This window comes from Rhea americana, unplaced genomic scaffold, assembly GCF_003343005.1.
Source record: "Rhea americana isolate MKP2758 unplaced genomic scaffold, rheAme1 scaffold_230, whole genome shotgun sequence".
Taxonomy (NCBI): Eukaryota; Metazoa; Chordata; class Aves; order Rheiformes; family Rheidae; genus Rhea; species Rhea americana.
In genome coordinates, this window is record NW_028186347.1 from 1,144,784 (window position 1) to 1,163,929 (window position 19,146).

A 19,146-nucleotide genomic window follows, 5' to 3' on the forward strand; every position below is an offset into this window, starting at 1 on the left:
CGCGAGGGGCAGGGCCGGCGCCGAGGTGGCCCCGCCGCGCGTTACCTGCGATGGCCGCTGGCTCGCACCTGGGCGGAAGCGGGAAGCGGGGCCGAGGAGCCGCACCTGCGGGGCGGCGCGGCAGGAGAGCCGGCCCCCGGGGGGGACGGCGCCGTGTGGGTTCACGTAGCTTTAGAAAAGGCCGTAGGGAAGTTTTATTCACGCTCCTTTTGCACTAAGTCGGTGGCAGGCGGGAGTTCGTGCTCTCCGTGCGCCGGAGGCTCGGCGTGCCGAGGCGCCTGCAGAGGTGAGGGAAGCAGGCCCTGCCGCTGCAGCTCAGCGGGAGCGGCCCARACCTTAGCAGCACTGAGGCTCGGACGGAGTTAAGCAATTCAGCGCTGCCCCGACACAGCACCGAAACAAAATCGCACAGCTGTGTGACCCAGCGCTCACTACAGCCAGCGCTGTTCMAGGCAGCGCTCTGAAGCACACATTACCTGCGGCTTAAGAAATACTGAGAGTTGACAGGGACACCTTTCCCTTTAGTTTCTACCGCCAGTCTCAAAATACCGAGCACACACAAAGCCTGAGGCCAAGCTTAATGGGAACTATGGATGCTTTGTSCCCTCACACACTGTATGTTAGTCTGCTTTCACTTATGTATTTATCAAAAATATCAAATGAACCCCGCTAAAAATAATTTTTATTCTGGCTCACTGCAGATCTCATGCGGCCCTGCTAGTTACATAGGATATGCACTAAAAAAAGATTTGGAAATTAATTTCACTTCATAAGTGATAATTTGATAATTGACTTTCCCTCCTCCCAATGCCTTTTAACTAAACAGTAGTTGCACAAAAACACACATGCTAAGAACATACAACATGTTGTCCTCCTGTTTTAAGGATTCAGATTCCAAATGCCTAACTTCCTGGTCCTTACTCTCAATTTTAATTAACATAGTGCTTGTGAGAAGCAACAATTTTCTTGACAGTGATGAAGAGCAAGGCCTGTATTTATCCACCCGAGAGATGCAATGCAGACAAAAGAGCGAAGCACTTTTCTCATCAGCATACCTCAATCGTGATCTTGGAGGGCTGAGTTCATTATGAAGTGCACTCTGTCCCTGGCCTTTCTTTTCCAGTTGACGAAAGGAATATCAATTTTGATTTGCATACTTTGTTGAGCTCTAGACTGCCAATTTGGTTTACACAAGTCTCTCAAAAGCTGTTAGATGGCAATATTTCACATCACTGACTGAGAAAAGACATCTCTGCCAGCCATCCATATATTTTAGGTCTGCATTTTTACATTAGCTGGGACTGTARCAGACTGTTCACTGGTACTGACAGACTCATGCATTTGTCACCATTTGCTCGTGAAAATAATCAACTATGAAACCAAAAGATTTTCAGAAATGCTGGGTAATAATGACATTCTCCTATATACTATCTGTAAGTTGCTTTCATTCGTTTCTAGTTTCTAGGTCCCTAAAAGTTTTTCAGGAAATGCTTCTAGAGCAGATTAAAAACTGGTAACAGCAGGGCAGCCTTTCCAGGTTRTATTTCTGCTAAATGGTCTCTTCATCTCCTATAAACTGCTGGCGATCCTGGGCTGTTTATAACTGAAAACCAATGCCTTAAAATCAAATACTAAATTAAAAAAAAAATTAAAAGATCCTAAATAAAATAACTTTAAGGAATGAAAGAGAAGGATGGTAATTTCTGTAGACTTCCTTAAAAATAGCAAGTATTAATGAATATAAAGTGTGCCTGCTCTGGGCATTTAATATTCTTGTTCTACTAACAAAAGCTACAAGAGCATTTTTAACCATACACTGAATTTAAAGGTAAATATTCTTTTTATAGGATGGCTCTGCATTTGCTCCAGAAAAATGCAAGAATTCCTAAGAGTCTTATCCCCGGCCGGACTCTAGGGAAGGCGTATCCATAGCTGAGGAATTCCTCTCCCCTGGCCAGGCCAAGCTCCGTTTTTACTGTCGCTGCCTGGTCCTGGGGACAGGACGTGGCTCTCTCGGGACAACTCGSCAGGTCCTCACAGGCACCTGCTACTCGGGGCGATTGGACAGGGCCTGGCTGATAAGTTACTACTTCGCTTTTGGGACGGGCGTTCGGTCTGTTTCGGCTTCATACCTGCCTTCGCGCCCCCTCCGCCGCGCTCGTCTGCCCTAGCCGAGCTCTCCCCGCCTCAGGGCCAGCACGGGGGAGGAGCAGGTYTGGAGGGGGGGGCCGGCTCTCCTGCCGCTCGGCCCCGGGGCGCCCCCCCACAGCGCTGCCAGAGCCGCTTCACACACACGGCGGCTGTTAACACGGCCCCCACCCCCCGGGCGGACATCTTGAGTAAGGGCAGCCGCGGCGCCGYCGCGCACCGGCGGGGAGCGCGCGGCGGCCATCTTTGCTCAGGGCACAAGCCGGCCCRTCGCCGTGCCGCGGCGGTCGAAGCGCCATCTTGACCAGGGGCGAGCTGTGCCGGCAACGCTGGCAAGAGCGCCTCGGGAGCCGTGTTTGCTCGGGTCAAAAAAAAAAAACAAACAAAGAAGTCCAAACACGTCAACTACCCGAGAACAACCAGAAAAAAAAAAAAATCCCCGCCTCTACCCTCCGCTGCGGCAGCGCGGCCCGCTCCTCCCCGCCGCGCCGCCGGGGGCAGGCGAGTCAGCTGACGGGAACGGCTCCTTCCCATCATGGCCGCGCGGCCGGGGCGGCTGCCGGCGGCGCGGGGCGGGCGGCGGCGAGGCGCGGCGGAGGCCCGGTGCCTGCTTCTCCTGTGGTTCGCGGCTGCGACCGCGGAGGGAGCGGGAGCGGGAGCAGCAGCGACGGCAGYGGGCCGGGAGGCGCCGCTCAAGTGCGACGAGCTGCGCCTGGGGCAATATCCTGAGCGCGGCGGGGGCGGTCGCTGTGGCGACGGGGCGGGTTGGGGGGCGCCCCCGGGCCGCTGCGGCTGGAGCCGGTTTCCTCGGGGGAGAAGGGGGAGATGGAGGGCCGGGATGGGGGGTCCCGGGCGCCCCTCGCTGCTCCTCACARGCCACGGAGAGCCTCAGGACTTCCCCCCCCCCCCAAGAAGGGATCTCGTCTGGGAAACGGAGCGGGGGGGGGGCGCGTGATTTTGGGGAGGGTCGGTGATTTTTTTTAGCGTGTGCTGTGTGTAGGTGTGGGGTGTCTCTGGGATTTTCAGCAATAAAACCCTATGGGAGTTGAGACACCCCCCTCCCCCCGCCTTATACTTTTCAGGACACTGTGTTGGGATGCAATGACTTTGCAAAAATCGAGTCTGCCTCCGGAGTCCGAATTAACAGGTCTCAGATGTTAGCAGGTAGCTGGGAGGTTTCTGGCTCTCCCGAGGCGCGTCAGGCCTCGCCTGATAGCAGGTGACGGTTACTCATGTAGCTGCGGATCCAGCGCGTCCGGGAAAGTTAGCTCCATTTCCCGCTTTGCTTGGCCGCAGGAGAGGAGASCTCTGGAAGTTAGCTGCTGCTCAGGTTTATTCTAGTCCCAGTTCCTGGCAGTTCGAGTGCTCATTTTCTGACGTTCACTTTGAGTTTTGGATGTTATTGTTGATTTAATTTTCTCAACCGAATTATCTCAGTTTAAATGCCCTGCAATAGTGAGCTAAGGAAAGAAGACTAGATTAGGTGTGCTGCCTTGCTGTCTTTGAATACAGAGGCCGGGATTGATAAATACTGTCGTTCCTTCAGGTAGTGCTGACTGCAGCACTAACTAAATGTGAAGTATATGCAATTTATTCACCTATTGAATTGGGAGATTTGCTGTTTGTATTTTGGGGGACGGGTAGGAAGGAATACTGACATCAAGGTATGTCTTAAATCCTCAGGGGTTAAAGAAGGTGGAATAAATTAGTATTAAACTTGTAGTAGTGTTTGATATGAAAAATATTTTCCTCAATTAACTGAACATATATTTGTGATGATCCTAAAATAGACAATAGTACACAAGAACCAGTGAATTGTAGAAATCACACAGCATATGGTAAGGACTTTCAACTTCTGACATATATTGATGGTAACTACATTTTTCCAAGAATGTGTTCAGTTCATGCATTTTTATATCTGCTAGATGATCTTTTTTGAAACATGGAATCAGTAATGTCATTGCATTATTCAGAAAGCTTAAAACACTTGCATAGATTGGATGCTTTACTAAAAATGAATAAATATGTTATATCTCATTAGTATGTTTGTAAGTGAGATTTTTGGTAAATCTCTTCAATGTATCTTACATCTTCTAGGTTCTAGCCTTCACTACAGTGATTAAAACAACCTACTCCTATCATACTCAGTTTTGCATATGTTTTTTGGAAGAAGAATTGGCATTACGCATTAGACCTCAATCTTCCTTTTTAATTTCTTCTRAGGAAAAATAATGTATTTCATTATCAGGAGGTTTTGGTGTCGTTAGACTGTTTTGAAAGCACAGGATGTTTTGGTTTTAAATTCTGATGCTCATTTGAGTATAACAGATGAATACTTAAATTGGTTATTTAGTTTATTACCTGTGTTTACCTTGTGTTGTGTTCTAAGGCTTTGAAATAAATGGTCTCTGCAGGTTAGTTAATAGTATAACACTTTYGCTTTATGTGCACAGTCCTTTTCATTATCTTAAATGTCTTGTCCTTGATTATAAGAAGTCAGTCAGAGTATTCTGTAGCTGGAGATGGGTCACAACTCAATTTGTTAGTTATGTCTAACTAGTTTGTGGACATGTGCATTTAATGCAATATACTTTTAAACAAGAGATAAGCTTCAGAGTGAGGAAGGTTGCTGAATTACTTAACATGTTATTTTCTGACAATACAGAGTTTTTATGCATATAACAGTCTTTAAGTGGTCTCCACAGTATCTGATTTTTGCCTTTCCATATTATCTAAGTAATAAAAAGTTATTCTTTTAGATGACAATTGAAGCACAGCAGCCTCCAAGCATCTTTCTAGATCGCATCACCCAAACAAATATCAGTTTAATTCGAAGTATCTGAGTAGTCTCATTTAGTAGCAGGTTTAGGGGCTTACTGGCATGACATTGATGGGAAAAAATGCGTCCTTTACTATCTCAGTACATTTTAATTGCTGTACATTTCTTCTAAATAAAAGAACACACTGTTACCTTAGCTTATTTTTTTTAAAGACACAGTGTAGCTTTTTAAGCTAAGATATAACTGTCTTAGATCAGGCACATTAATCGGTAACATCCGTGTAGTCCAGATACAGCTCATATTTTTTAGGTGTTACTGATACTGACCAGCTGAAATTAGGTATTTTGATCCATATATAATATGGTCTGATTTTAAAAAAGAAAGGCAACAAAATCCATTTGTAGTCTTGCCTGTAAGTATGATTTGAAAATCAGGAAGGAAATAGTGAACCTGGCTGGAAGTTAGATAGAACTCACAAGTACTGAAAGCTAGTAATAGAAAGTAGAGGAAGGGCTGGATTTTGGCCCTTTGAAACAACCTACTTTGACATTAGAGAGTGATTAATATTCTGATWATATATTGCAAACCTTTTGCAGATGTCACTTTCTTCTTTGATTTCCACTTTGGTTCTTTTATGAGTCAAGCCTTAGATTAGAATCAGAGAATAACTTAAGCTGGAAGAGACCCCAGGAATTTCTGTCACCCAACCTCATGCTCAGAGCAGTGTCAGCACTGAATTCACATGAGGTTGCTCTGGGCATTGTCCACTCAGATTTCAAAAACCTCCAAAGATGGAGATGGCACCACCTCTCTGTGCAGCTCATTCTAACGCTTGACTGTTCTCAAGATGAAAATGTTTTCCGTATGTCCAGTTTGGATCTCTCACTGACTCGTAATGGAACAGAAATGGAAATTCCAACAGAATTAGGGGCGCAATTAGCCTTGTATATTTTGCTTAATATGTATCATGCAAAAAGTCAAGTTAGTCATAGGGCTGGCTGGCTTTGAACAATTTAATTACCAGTAACAAGCCCTTACATACGATGTGCATCATGACTGTTACGCAGTGTAACTTCATCTGTTTATTTCACTTATGTCATGTGGCTTGTCAGAAAAGTGTCACAATCTCAGATTGGTTTTTGCTTACATTTAAATAATTTTTCTGTCCTCAGTTCAATGTCTACCAGCACCAAATATTACTTGTAAAGATCATCTTGGCATAGAAAAAGTCTTTACTGGAAATGAAGTTGGATTTTACAAGCCTATTGCGTGTCGTAACGTGTAAGTACATTACGGTATTTTGTAATAGTTTTCCTTTATTTTCACGTTGAAGTTTTTCTAAAATAGTATGATGTGTTGGCAGAAGAAAAAAGAAAAATAAGGAGATAGAACACTGCACTCCTCTCCATCCCTTTGCCTGACAAACCCCATTGTGTACTGAATCAGGAAACTCAAAAGAGTTTGAACTAACCTGGAGCAGTTCCCCAGTTAGAGTTGCAGTACGGTCACATCAGTGCTTGTGTCAGCACAAGGATGAGGGCAACACGAGGATGAGAGAGAATGGATAAAGCAGCCCTGGTCTTGGCTGCTCTGTTCAGCACCACTACAGGTTCATGGCAGTTTGAAGCCTCTGGGAAATTTCGGTTTAAGATGTAATGCACGTGAGTATTGGGGCTGCTGAAGTCTTTCTCCAGTTCCCTAAATATCTATTTAAGAGGAACTGCTCTCTCTTCTTAAAGAACTTTTTTGTATAATCCAGTCCAGTGTGTCTCTCGAGGGCCTGTTTCTGAAATGTGAAAATAATGGACTTAGTTTTTCTGAGGCAGATCATGAGCAATGGATACCAATAAATGTTCCAGCTGGCCAGTGTTAGTGATCAGAGGACACCCATCGCTACTATTTGTTTCTCCTTTTTATGGAATTCACACAGGAGCCTTTTTCTTTTGTCCAACTGTGGAATCTCTGGAAATTATAGCTCCAGTAATCCTCTTGAGTATTCCTCATCACTCTAGCTGCAAATAACTCTGATGTGGTACTTGCTGCTCAATAATTTGCCTAACTCAGAAGTACAGCTCTGCTTCTCAGTTTCATCAATATTTTTCTCTGTACATAGTCTTCTCAGAAGTCAAAGCTCAGCAAATTCAAGAAAATATATTATTACATCTAATCAAATTAAAATGCTAGCAAACTAGACTGCAGTCATGTTTTTGTCCAGAAACAATTGCATTTCAGTCCTGTCTGTGATGGAGACTGGGAAAAAGATGAGGTTATACTAGTTCAATAAAAATTGCTTAGTTTTTGAAATAGATGTAATTTTTATGTTTTGGGCGTTTGTATATATTCATTTTTATTTACTATTTTTTCTAGAAGCTTTCTTGTAAATTTGTATTTTCTTTACATTTGAAAAAATTAAAGACCATATAGGGGTCTTTCTGTGTTAACTTTTCAGTAGGCAGTAAAAATAGTGGGCTGCTTATGATGACTATTGTGACTATTGTTTATGATGAAATAATCAATGGCTATACTACCAAAAGAACTTGCTGTGACTTTTCCAGTCCCATGATGCTTGTATGGCAGAGGAGGAAGAGGAACTTTTGGGGACTTGCTGAAAACACCCTTGAAATCCCACTGTGACTGTAGGAAGAGTTATAAAAGTATCCCCTTGATAAAATCCCCAAAACAAGTAAAAACAGCAAAAAGATTATTATTTCSCTCTTTCATACATATGTTTGTTAAAAAGTGGTCTAATCACTGTATCAACCTTTTATAAGGCATTTTAAATATTATGTAAGTCTTAGAAGCATTATTTCAAGCAGGAATCTCTAGCTTAATATTACAGCTATAAGCCTGCCACTTCTACTGCTTTTTTGAACGTCTTGTTTGAGGTTTTTTAGAAATTGTAACTGTCTTCAGGAAGAAACAACTACACATCATTTGAATCAGGAAATTGATTTGAGAAGGCATCTCTGTAGGATTGTCCTAGCATGGTGGGCTGTAGGTTAATGTCTATTCCTACCTGTAGGAAGGGGCAAATCAGCAAGTTGCCCATAGCCAAAACCATAATGTAGCAGCAGTCGCATTTACAGTTCTGGAATCCAGAAAGTTGAATAGTGCTAGCTTTTAGTACAAGACTAGCACACTACATTGTATGTATATTTAAATGGATATGTTGAAGATAGGTCTTCCTAGTGTTTCTTCCAGGAAAACTTCRCAAGCACTAAGGAGTTTGCTCCAGCAAAGAAGGCGTGGGAGTTAGGTTTACTTTGCTTTGGTTTTAATTTGATTTTTGGTGGTAGATTTTTGCTAAATTCTAGAGTTCTCTAAATTGGCTTTGTATTTTGCTTAATATGGACAGGCCCTGATTTTGCAGACTTGAATATATTCATCACTCAGGTCTTCTCATTCCAGGTGAACAGTCTGTAATATGATAGTCTGTAAAATTTATAGAGTCTGGTGTAGACAGGTCTTTAAACATTGATAAGGGACCCTGAAAGCRTACAGAAACAAACGTGGCCTATAGCAATACTTGCATTGTATCAAATGGCATGGAGAGCAGAAAACAAGAGTTTTTAACATGGTAACTGAGAGAAATACATGCAGAAATAATAATGATTGAATAATGCTGAGAAGCACAAATAGAAGAAAAATTCAGAAGAATAACTGAAAGCAAATGATATCTTTTATCCAATTGTTCAAATTACTTCAGATGGCTGGGAATGTTATTTCCCTACTTGCTGTATTAGTCTCAAGAGTTTATTTTTAGCTAAGAGAATGAGTAAGACAAAGGAAATAAAGGAGTGGATGCAGAATTAATACAGTATGAACATGATTTCACTTCATACTAGATCTCTTCTGCCCTTTCAGTTTCATGTTGACAGCAGCACACTGCTCTACAAGCATCTCAATGCATAGGCAAGGGCTTGGTTTACTTTATTACTGTGTTTGATCAGGAACATCTCAAATTAAATTGTGGTTCCTACCTTTTACCTAAGAATTGTTTTTATACTTCAGTGTCTTTGGAAGGTTGTTGACACTTGACAGTTGATAAATAATTTCCTAAAGTTTACCTCAACTTTTAAGTAAAASCATTAGTCGTCTTTACAGTGGAAACTAGATATTTCTAAAGATGGTAATTTACATTACATTACATTAGGTTCCTGGAAGGCCCAGTATGTTCTGTGTTGCTAATAAGCACCAAGTAACAAATACTGAGGTAAGAGTCATGGTTTAATCACTTAATGTTGCCATTAAGTTTTAAAGTCAATAAATCTAGATAATAAGCAAAAATGTAGATCTTTATTTGGCATTAAGACTGCTTAATAAAGGTGCTCGGATTTTCTTAACTACTGTCTTTGTGAAACTGTATGTTTTATTCAGCTGTTAACCAAGAGTTTAATTTGGGCTTATTCAGTAGTTGCTGGCACATGGTAATGCACATATCAAAACAGGGAATTATTGAATATTTTTAAAGTTCTAATTACATTTGTGTTTGCTTTTCTTTTCAAAGTCTAGATGTTCCCCAATGCAGCAGAGGATAGTTCTAGGATTAATAGCTATGTGTTTCTAGCTTGCTTATTAGCATAAAGTTCACATCAGTAGTGACTGAAAATTACTGCTGATTGGGTGTCCGCATCCCTCCAATTGTTGGCAAGAATGGTGACGATTAGTGCGGATCTCAGAAAATCTGAGGATTCTGCTGCTGCTTCTATCTGTGCGTTTTGTATGCCTAACAACAGGATGCTTAACTTTAGGGTGCCTCTACCACAATACATYTTTGTATGGTCAACAGTTCTCTTCATTTGTAAGAACATGTGCCATCCACTACCTTTGCTGTGTAAATGGATGGTTTTGTCACTTACTCCTTTTGGCTGAAGGCTTCATGCAGCTTCTTCAGCTAGTGGCCATGGTTCATGTCTTCTTCAAATCTCATCACAGTCATTGTCTTTATTGACATCTCACATGTGCATACCCTGTTCTGTCTTTTTGGCTGGATGTGAGACTAATGCTTATAGACAGTATGCATGTACTGCTCAGCTTTCCAGTGTTGTCTCAATAGGGCTGAACTACTGGGAAGTGCTCTGTAAACAGGAATGTATCAGCAACTGAATTACATCTCTCTTGACAAGGAATGATGATTTAGTTTCAGAATAAGAATCTATATTCTGAAAKAGTATACTTGAGTTGCAGTGGCTGAGGTTGCTTTGTGGAGGATGCCTAAGCAGTTTGAAAGCTGAACATTTTCAGTTCTGTGTCCATTAATTGAAGATAAATAAGACTTTTTTGTTTTGTAAGCTGAAGCAGCAGACAAATCATTACTTTAAATTTTTAAAATATGTTTATGAGTGAATATATTTTTGCAGTCATGTATTACTTGTATGTTTTGGCAGAAATGGATACTCCTACAAAGTGGCAGTGGCTCTGTCTTTATTTCTTGGATGGCTGGGAGCAGATAGATTTTATCTAGGCTATCCTGCCTTAGGTGAGTTTATTTCTTTTTTTTTTCTTTGAGGTAAAGGTTGTTGTTTAACTGAGTTGTATGTGTATACTTATATTTTGAGTAATGACCTCTGACTGTCATAGTTTTCATACCTAAAACTAGAATCTTCTACTTTCTTGTGAAATAAAATCCTTCAGTATATACCTCTGCCTTCTACTCTGTTTTTACCTCTTAGAATGGATATGAAATAAAATCCAGCTGTTGGAGTGAGAGGTGACAATGGATACATAGTTGTCCAGCAGATAAAACTGTCATAAGCAAACAAGATTATTGCCATTCAKAGTTTTGCTTTAGATTGATATTTACCACTGCATTTTCTGTGAGGCTCTGAACAGAAGTGGTTTTGACTGATGTGCCAGCTACTTAAGTGATGCTCAATTTTACCAGCAAAATAGTGGACAAACTTTATAGTAAAACTAGTGTTTTGAGACACAGAATTTATTCTTAAAACTGCAGACATTCGAGATAGCTCATAGTATTAGTAACAGTTCTGCAGAAACTGTGACCTTTAATAAGYTCTGGTAGTGCTTTTAGAACCTAATTCTTAGCGTGATGATGCCACTGGCTTTTAAATTATGCAGATACCTGAGTAAGTTAGAACCACTTTCAGTGTTCTAGGATTTTCTTTGTTTATTACTGAGMCAGACAAATGGAAGTACATTTAAGTCTAGATAGCATGGAGCAATAAATTGGAAAAAGCTATGCATTTTACTGTCACTTCTGTTGAGAGTTTTGAGTTTCTGCCATTATATGCAAACTCTTGGGTTCTTTAAGAATATCATCTGTCCTTTTGGCTAATCATGTGTTAACATATGTGTCTTTTTCCTTGAGATTCTATAATTATCACTTATTTTGTCCATCTGTTTCACAAAAAGATATATTTCTGGAAGCAATTGATAAGGTACACATATTTTGTTACATCAGTGACTGAAAATGTATTTTAGTAGTGTATTTGGTATAATAATTCACAGTAATTATATTGTAATATATCGTAGATTTATGAATGCTGTATTCTTATATAGAAGTCCTGTATGTTTCATACTTGCCAATCCTACTGGAATATACTGTAGCCAGCAACCAAAGTTAAAAGACTTGCAATTAAACTCTTCTGACAGCAAGTTTTCAAGCTTTTGAAAAGTATAAAAGAAAAAAAGCAAATATATAAGAGTAGAAATGCAGAAAAATAAAATCAATAAATTGGATTTCTTGCAGAGGTTAATTTTTAGGTCATCCATGCCTTGGCAAAGGCTGTGCTAAAGAAAGGTAATAGCATTGAAATATTTTGTGCAAATGTAATGAAAACTTTAAATACTTTCTTTTTTTTTTCTCTTTTGTACTTAAAGGGAGCACAAATAGCAAACAAGCTATTGAATATGAAGAAACTAGTAGAGTTGTATGGAGAGCAACCCCTTCCTCTCCCACACACTGTGAAGTAAACCATAGGTTATTGCTGCCTAGGACGCCTATTTTTTCATCTGTGCTTTAGAGCAGTTTTTCTCAGAGCAATATRCTTGTGGGGAGGGAAGCAAGGAGGAAGGAAAAAGAAAAGAAAACTTTGTACTCTAGAAACGTATGCGGGGTTCAGAAACAGTTTTTCTACACCTAGTAACCTAATGGAGAATGGCTCACCAGGATGCAGCCAGTTCCTCAAGTGAATTGGAACCGCTGCTGGAACCAGCGGTGGTAAGAGAACTTCTGGGTTTCCGAGTCACTAACAGACAGTGATGTTCAGGACTGGAGCTTGAGAAGAGATGTCGTAATAAATGTCACCAATATTTTAAATGGTGACTACACTTGATGCAGAGATAATAATGAAGTGAATTGTGTTCACCAAAGAGTTTGATATTATTTGGATGTCTTAACTGTTGTTTCCTAGGGCTAACATTTGTTTAGTTGACTGCCAATACTAATATCCAGGCTAACTATGTTTGACTGCTGCAAGTCTCACACATCAGCCACTGGGAACAAACTGTTTTAAACATTGATAGATTTAGTTTTTTTCCAGATYTATATGGCAGCACTTCAGCTGTAATATGTTTGTGGACTTTCCTTTTAATCAGGTGAAAGACTGTCCTGCTACTACTCTTTCAGCCTCATGGTCATTAGGTCTATTTTTCCTGTTAGCTTTTCTCTTACTTCTGTTCCATAGAGTGATTATAAACTCTCTCCTAGAGTTTATAAATCAGACTAGTTTCATCATGTCAACTATGGGAGCCATCCCCAGATGCTGGGACGCTATTCCTACAGCATGCAAACAGTTACTCCCCCACTCTAGTGAAGCATCAAATTCTCTCTCCTCCATACACAGCCACATAAACAGGGCACAAGGGGAGAAGAGGCGGTATGCTGGACAGATAGCTGCTCCTGGGAGAGGGGGAGTGGAAAAGAGGAGGAAGAGATCTGGAGACCTTGACTGAAGGCAAGCTCACTCTTTGGAAAATATCTGTTTTTTTTACTAGAAGGCAGGACAGCACAAGTGGCAGCAGTCCTAACTTCTGTGGGAAGAGGTGGCATGGGATGCCACACTGGCTGACAATGTCAACATGCTTGTCTCTTGCATCAGAAGTGTGCCAGTACTCTTTAGCAAGGAACTTTTTCAAAGCCTGTACAGCATAGCTTACAACTAACTTAACTGCAAAATCTGTGCATTCCTCTTCAAACTTTCTGATCCAAGGTAAAGTTGAAAATGTCTTCAATATGAGCATTTCATTCTCAAAATAGCCTAGATGTTTGTCTAGCTGAAAGGTGAAGTATTGTCTTACAATAAATACAGTTCATTGTTTGAGAAACTGTTGATATTTAAAATAAAATTCTTAGCCTTTTTCTTCTGAAGGCGTCTTCCAAATGTAATGTCAGCCTTTCATGGAGAGCTCACAGTGTGAGAAGGTTCATCACTATTTCCATATATTTTCTATTAACCTTTCATTTATTCATACAAAAGAATCCCTAACTACTTCTGAATAGTGAGTAAACATAAGTGTTTGGGTTTTATATATACATATGTGTGTGTGTATATATATATTTATATATATATATATATATATATATATAAAAAAAGTGAGCGTGTGTGTATATGTATACACACACACACGTATGTATAAATAAAGTCCTATTTCAGCATAATTATAAAAATGATACTAAGAATGGTTCTCCAAAGCAGCATGTTTTGGAGAAAATCTAATCAGTGTGTGCTGCAATTTAAGAGATGGTACAAAATCCTATTCATATGTAAATTTTCTAGCTCAAGTTGGGATTTTTTCTGTCTTTRATCAAAGAAAGGAAAATTTTCAGTAACTTATTCATCAACTTCTGCCTTTCCCTTCAAAAAATTTTTATTTGTTTAATAAAAGTTGTATTTAAAATCTTTTAAGTGTCTTCAGGGTAGTACAGAAATATGGATATACAGGTGTTTTTTCTCTGATAGTTAAAAATCTTTAATTTTACTTCTGTTTTTAGAAGTATATATATTCTGTGGGATGAGAAGAGGATTTGGATGGATTGCCACCAGAAACCCGTGAACCTTATAGTAACTAGCTTAAAGATGCAATTAAATTTTGTTTCCCTTTCTTAGGCTTGCTAAAGTTCTGCACTGTAGGATTTTGTGGAATTGGTAGCCTAATTGATTTCATACTTATTTCAATGCAGGTAAGTTGGTGCTTTCAAAACAAGATACAAATACATTTGTGTGTGTCAAAGCTTCGATTCTATCCCTAAGCCTTTGTAAGCATTTCAGCGTTAAGAACTTGTCCTTTGGAATATTGAAAAATCAAGACATTTATTTTAGCATAAATTGATATTATAGATACAAAATATGAATACTTTTATAATTTGAATTAAAATTTAGATAGATGAGCTATCTCTAACTATCATAATTAATCTGTCACTTGACTATAGCCTGGAAGCTATACCACTGTAAATTCATTGTGTCAAAACTGATGAGCTTTTTATGTGACACATAGGGTTAGAATTACATGAGATGTCCTATATTCCTGAGATAAGAACTGCAGTGAAGTTCTATGCTTGCGTGTGTTTAATTTCTGTTGGAGCCCATCATCTGGGGTGTCCAAACAGCATTGCAGGAAGGAAGACTGCCACTTTTTTTTCTGCTTCTCCTCCACATAGAAGTCCTGTATCACCTGATACTTGTGACTGTGGGACGCTTAATGGTTAAATCCCTATCTGAGGTGACATCTTAGACATCATGAAATCGCCAAGTTGTCTTACTCTACAGTGCATCATCCATTTAGCATGGGTTATAGATTGCCTTTGACAAGCTTAAAATGTTGTGGACATAGAAATTCTTTTTATGTATTTATAGAAAATATAAAAATTCTATTTTTGTAATTCAGTCTTTTGTATATCACTAATCTTTCAATGTATATCTAGTCTCAAATTCCTTTCTATGCTACGACAGTGATCTTGCCTCGTATCACTTACAGATAAAGTTGCGGGTGGCTTTCATCTCTCTTTATTCATCTACCTTTTGACCCTACATCAATTTATCTGTTCCAGAACAAAAAAGTCACGGTCATCTTTCTCTCTTCTTGTTCCTTACCTGTGCAGCATTTCCAAGACAGTTGTCACCAGCCTCATTCACTTTGCGCCTACCCTCTTTTGTTCAAGAAAAGCACATTGGAGGCCACTCGTTCATTAGCCTGATTTTGTGACTCAAATCCTCATCGGCTTAACCTAGCACCAGAGCCGGCTGTGTAATTTGGTTGATTAGAAGCCCTAGGGAGATGTTCCTTCAGAGACGGTGTTCACTAAAATAGTTAAGCTACAGCATAACTTCAAAATAAATCTAGTTTCTGTTTGACTAATTAAGCATGACTAATTTTATGATGGGAAAATTAGCAGTAATGGAGATGTTAGCACAAAGTGTATATTTCACTTCATAATGGAAAATCTTGGTTCTTTTTCTCCTGCAGATTGTTGGACCTTCTGATGGCTCTAGTTATATTATAGATTACTATGGAGCAAGGCTTACAAGGCTYACTATTACCAATGCAACATTCAGAAAAATGCAGACATATCCTTAACCCTGGCAGTAAGTGTCATGTATGCACAGGTGCATTCTGTTTTTACAGATGGATCCAGTTGTCCACTGAAATTGCTGATGACTTATTAATTACATTTCATCAGAACTGTATATTAAATGTTGTACATTGAACAAAGATGATAAAATATGAAAATTCATCAAGAAAATGAATTTACCTCGGAGGTGCCAAGTTTCTCTGTGACTGCTCTATTTCTGTGAGCGCATAGTTTGCTGCTAAGTTGTATCATTTGTGAAGTCTGCAGACTTTTGTGATTTGCACTGTTAATATTTGGCATCTCAGTATGATTCAGAGAGTTAAGTGGGCAGAAGACATTGCTCAGCAGAACGTCTTTGCTGATCTTTAGTCCATTGAAATTGATGAGACATGGATGTTAGTAGGGCCAGAATTACACTGGGATTTATTTTCAGAACTATTTGTGGGAGWTTGAAATTTAACTTAAAAAACCTAAAACACAGAAACTGCTTTTCTTTCAGTTATGCTAGTTAAAATCCAGTGGCCCTAAATCTTGTGCTGAAATTCCTCTATGAATTCCTATGAAATTTCCTTGATTTGAAGATACTTTTTCTATTAAGTTTAAAGAACAATTTTTATAAGGTTGCAAAATTTGATCAGTCCTGATCAACAGTAGGAATATGGATACAGAAAAAAAAAACTATATGTGATGCATCTCAAAAAGGAAGGCGGATGTTGCAGTGCACTGATATTAGAATAGGACATAATTGTTCTGCTTGTTTTGATTTTCCCCCACTTGCAACMGTTTTTGTTGAAATGCATGCCTTCTTTTCAGAAAAAGAAATTGTGGTGTGTTTTGCAGATACAGAATGTCAGAAATGTGAATTATTTGCATTAATAAAGCCCTTGAAAGGTTGTTCTTTCAAGTGTACACCTGTTGATAAATGAACTGTGTTTCAGTGAAATAAATTCTATGTGCTTCAAAGCTGTTTAACTGTTTGACCAAATTCTTTAGGACAGCCCAGATATCCACACATACCCCCCCACCCCCTGTTTCAACAGAATCTTTCTACAATTTGACCAATTTAAAGCATTCTCTTCACTTATGAAAACATGCAGTAACTGAATGAGAAATTCATGTTAATAGCATAGATTTTATTTAATAATCTTGAGGCAGCRCGTGGTGGTTGCTTTAGATGAAACTTTCAAAATGTTATTAATATATCTGCAATCAGTACTTTTAAGGGAATTACATAAACCAGATTCCTAAATTGTTTTTTTTAAGTGAAATTTATGGTTTTTAGTCTATTTTGAACCTACCTTACTGGTGCACRTAAAACTTTGCAAAGCAATCCTGTTTTTATCCAAATAACTGTTAACTGAATACATCATGTAATGGGAATGAACCACAAGGAGTACCTTGTGCTTAACATTGCTACTTTCCTTCACTTAAGGCATAGTTTTGGAATACTTGCTAACGTGCATTTTGCATGTGGGTTCGAAGAGACAAGAACACTCTGTTAGCTTCGTTCAGTTGCCGTATGTAAGTTGCATCTCCCTTTTGTCTCTCACTGAACGCTCTTTGTACACATCAGTTTTGATTGCTGAAATACGCGCTTTCAAAAAGGGACAGTGAAAATAGAAAAGAAATGTTTGAACTAAATAAAATTCCATGATTAAGATCACCTTCTGACTWGTCTGCCTTTGTTTTTTAACCCTGACATTGATAGTAGAGGTATGGAAAGAGAAAGACAACATGGACGTTATAATGAGTGAAAAAGCCTTGAGCAGCTCTTTCACACAAGAGTTCATTCTAAAATACATCTTCATGTGTACAGGTAGCGGAGGGTTTGACTTACGGGTTCAACAGTCCATGTTGTGCTTCGTTGTTTGTAAAATAAAACAGGAACTATTTTGTATGAATCAGATGAAAATGTGTTTAGTTATTAGGTCCATCAGGTAGTTTGTTTCTCCTAAAAACAAAACTGTCAGCACAGAGAAAGATTTGTGTTTACGAATTAGGTTAATGTTTCTGTAGAAACAAATGTATTTTATTTGTTTATGTCAACTAAGCTGGGAAACAAAAAATAATACGAGATTCTTTCATCCTGATCTTCTGTTTGTTATGCCAGTGCGTGCTTGYGTCAGGTGTGCGTTGTTTTTTCATACCGGTGAGAATGAAGCCAGAGGTGACCAGACAGAAAAATGTTTTGAGTCTCGGCAACTTTTAATTTCTGTTCCCTTTAGACTTCATTCTACTTGATCCTCTGATTCTGTACTAACAACTCTCCACTTGTCTTTCACGTCCCTCTCCTTTGTCTGTGAAGCCTTTTAGAAATTAGTGTTGCAGATGACATAACCTTTGCAACTTGTATTGGATACTGCTGGAATTGTGTTACRTGCCTGAACACACTTGGGTTTCTATACGCTTACGTAGCTGCATGGCTGAAGTTTCGAGAGGGTTAACTGAGGAAGCAGATAGTACTGCAGGGCCAGTAGAGAGTTAGTGAGGTCTTTGTTTTCATCTTGTAATTGTCAGATATGGCATGTTTACCATAAGGACTGTGAAAAGTGTGATGCAAGATGTAAAGCTGTCCCACTGTGTTAATAATAAATTGGCTACAGTAATATTTATCGAAATGTCTGTCCTACGATGATTTTCTGTGTTGCTGTCTGCTTTAGCATTCACCTGTCAATCAGTTYGCCCATCCTCGAGTTGCTGTAGTTCTGATTGCTCCTGCTGCCCTGGAATACTCTTTTCTCTGGGTTGTAGCTTTTCCCCCAAACAGTTGTAAAGCAATAAAAATAATCAAAAATGTACTGTGTCATCCTCCTGCCTCATCCCCAGATAAAATTATATCTGCTTGTCTTGCAGATATTCAGGAATCCTTTCAGCATTCCAACAAGCTAAAGAAGTATTATTCTATGTCTGTAAAATAGAGAACATGAACAGTAAAGGCCAGAGTTTTAAAAAATGAATTTGAAGTGCCTAGCCTTTAAAAACCTGTGTAAAGCTGTTCAGTGAAGATGCTGCAGACCCAAGCCAGGAATTAAATCCAAATCTTCCCTAAGTACCAGTGCAGTYCAGTCATTGCAAAACCATGACTCCATAAACCGGTCTTTTTTCTGAGCCTCTGTTTTAGGATTTTCTGCAGGGTGCTTAACCGTGATGTGAAAGTACAGTAACTAGTGAAAGCATCAGCTTTGGGCTCTCTGTCTTCACTCACAGTGCAAAAGTGGTTGTACTTAGGTCTGYGTACGTGATTACATCAACCTGTGTATCTTTTCAACTGTAAGCAGAGCACATTTTCAAAGAGAATGGGTTTAGAGATATTTCAGAATGCAAATTCCCTGCCTAGCTATTCCTCTGACAATTTAAACCAYGACAGCGCTATGACAGCTTCCTGTGACAATATTTTGTTATCTTGTTTCCATCTCTAGCACCACCCATCACTTAATACATGAAGATATGACTTCTGCTTTCAGAACTTGGTAACACCTTAAATGTTAGGTTTTATTATGTTTCCAAAGATGTATTACTGTACGCTGCCAGTAAAACTTTTCAGCTCCACAGGAAGGTCTTTGTGTTTGAAATGCTCCGTTAGAATTTTTTTGGAGAACATCTGTTGTCACCCCATCAAGAATTGTTTCCTTTGTTCCTCAGGAGTATATTCAGTTATATTTGCTTACGCAGCTATGTCTATTCAGT

General features: G+C 39.4%; 2 protein-coding genes across 2 annotated transcripts in view; one reads left to right on the plus strand and one right to left on the minus strand.

Moving 5' to 3' along the window:
- PATJ (PATJ crumbs cell polarity complex component) overlaps positions 1–2,321 on the minus strand; it is a 157,126-nt gene extending 154,805 nt beyond the window's left edge. The window contains exon 1 of the mRNA XM_085306074.1: positions 2,133–2,321. The gene's annotated coding sequence lies outside the window, so the exon portion shown is untranslated. The remainder of the gene's footprint in view (positions 1–2,132) is intronic.
- Positions 2,322–2,425: 104 nt separating this feature from the next.
- TM2D1 (TM2 domain containing 1) lies at positions 2,426–18,077 on the plus strand. The gene is made up of 6 exons (XM_085306075.1): positions 2,426–2,868; positions 3,913–3,986; positions 6,101–6,209; positions 10,316–10,407; positions 13,997–14,070; positions 15,354–18,077. Exons 1-6 carry the CDS (start codon positions 2,684–2,686, stop codon positions 15,462–15,464), a joined length of 645 nt encoding a protein of 214 aa, XP_085162201.1. The 5' UTR covers positions 2,426–2,683; the 3' UTR covers positions 15,465–18,077.
- The last annotated feature ends 1,069 nt before the right edge of the window (positions 18,078–19,146 follow it).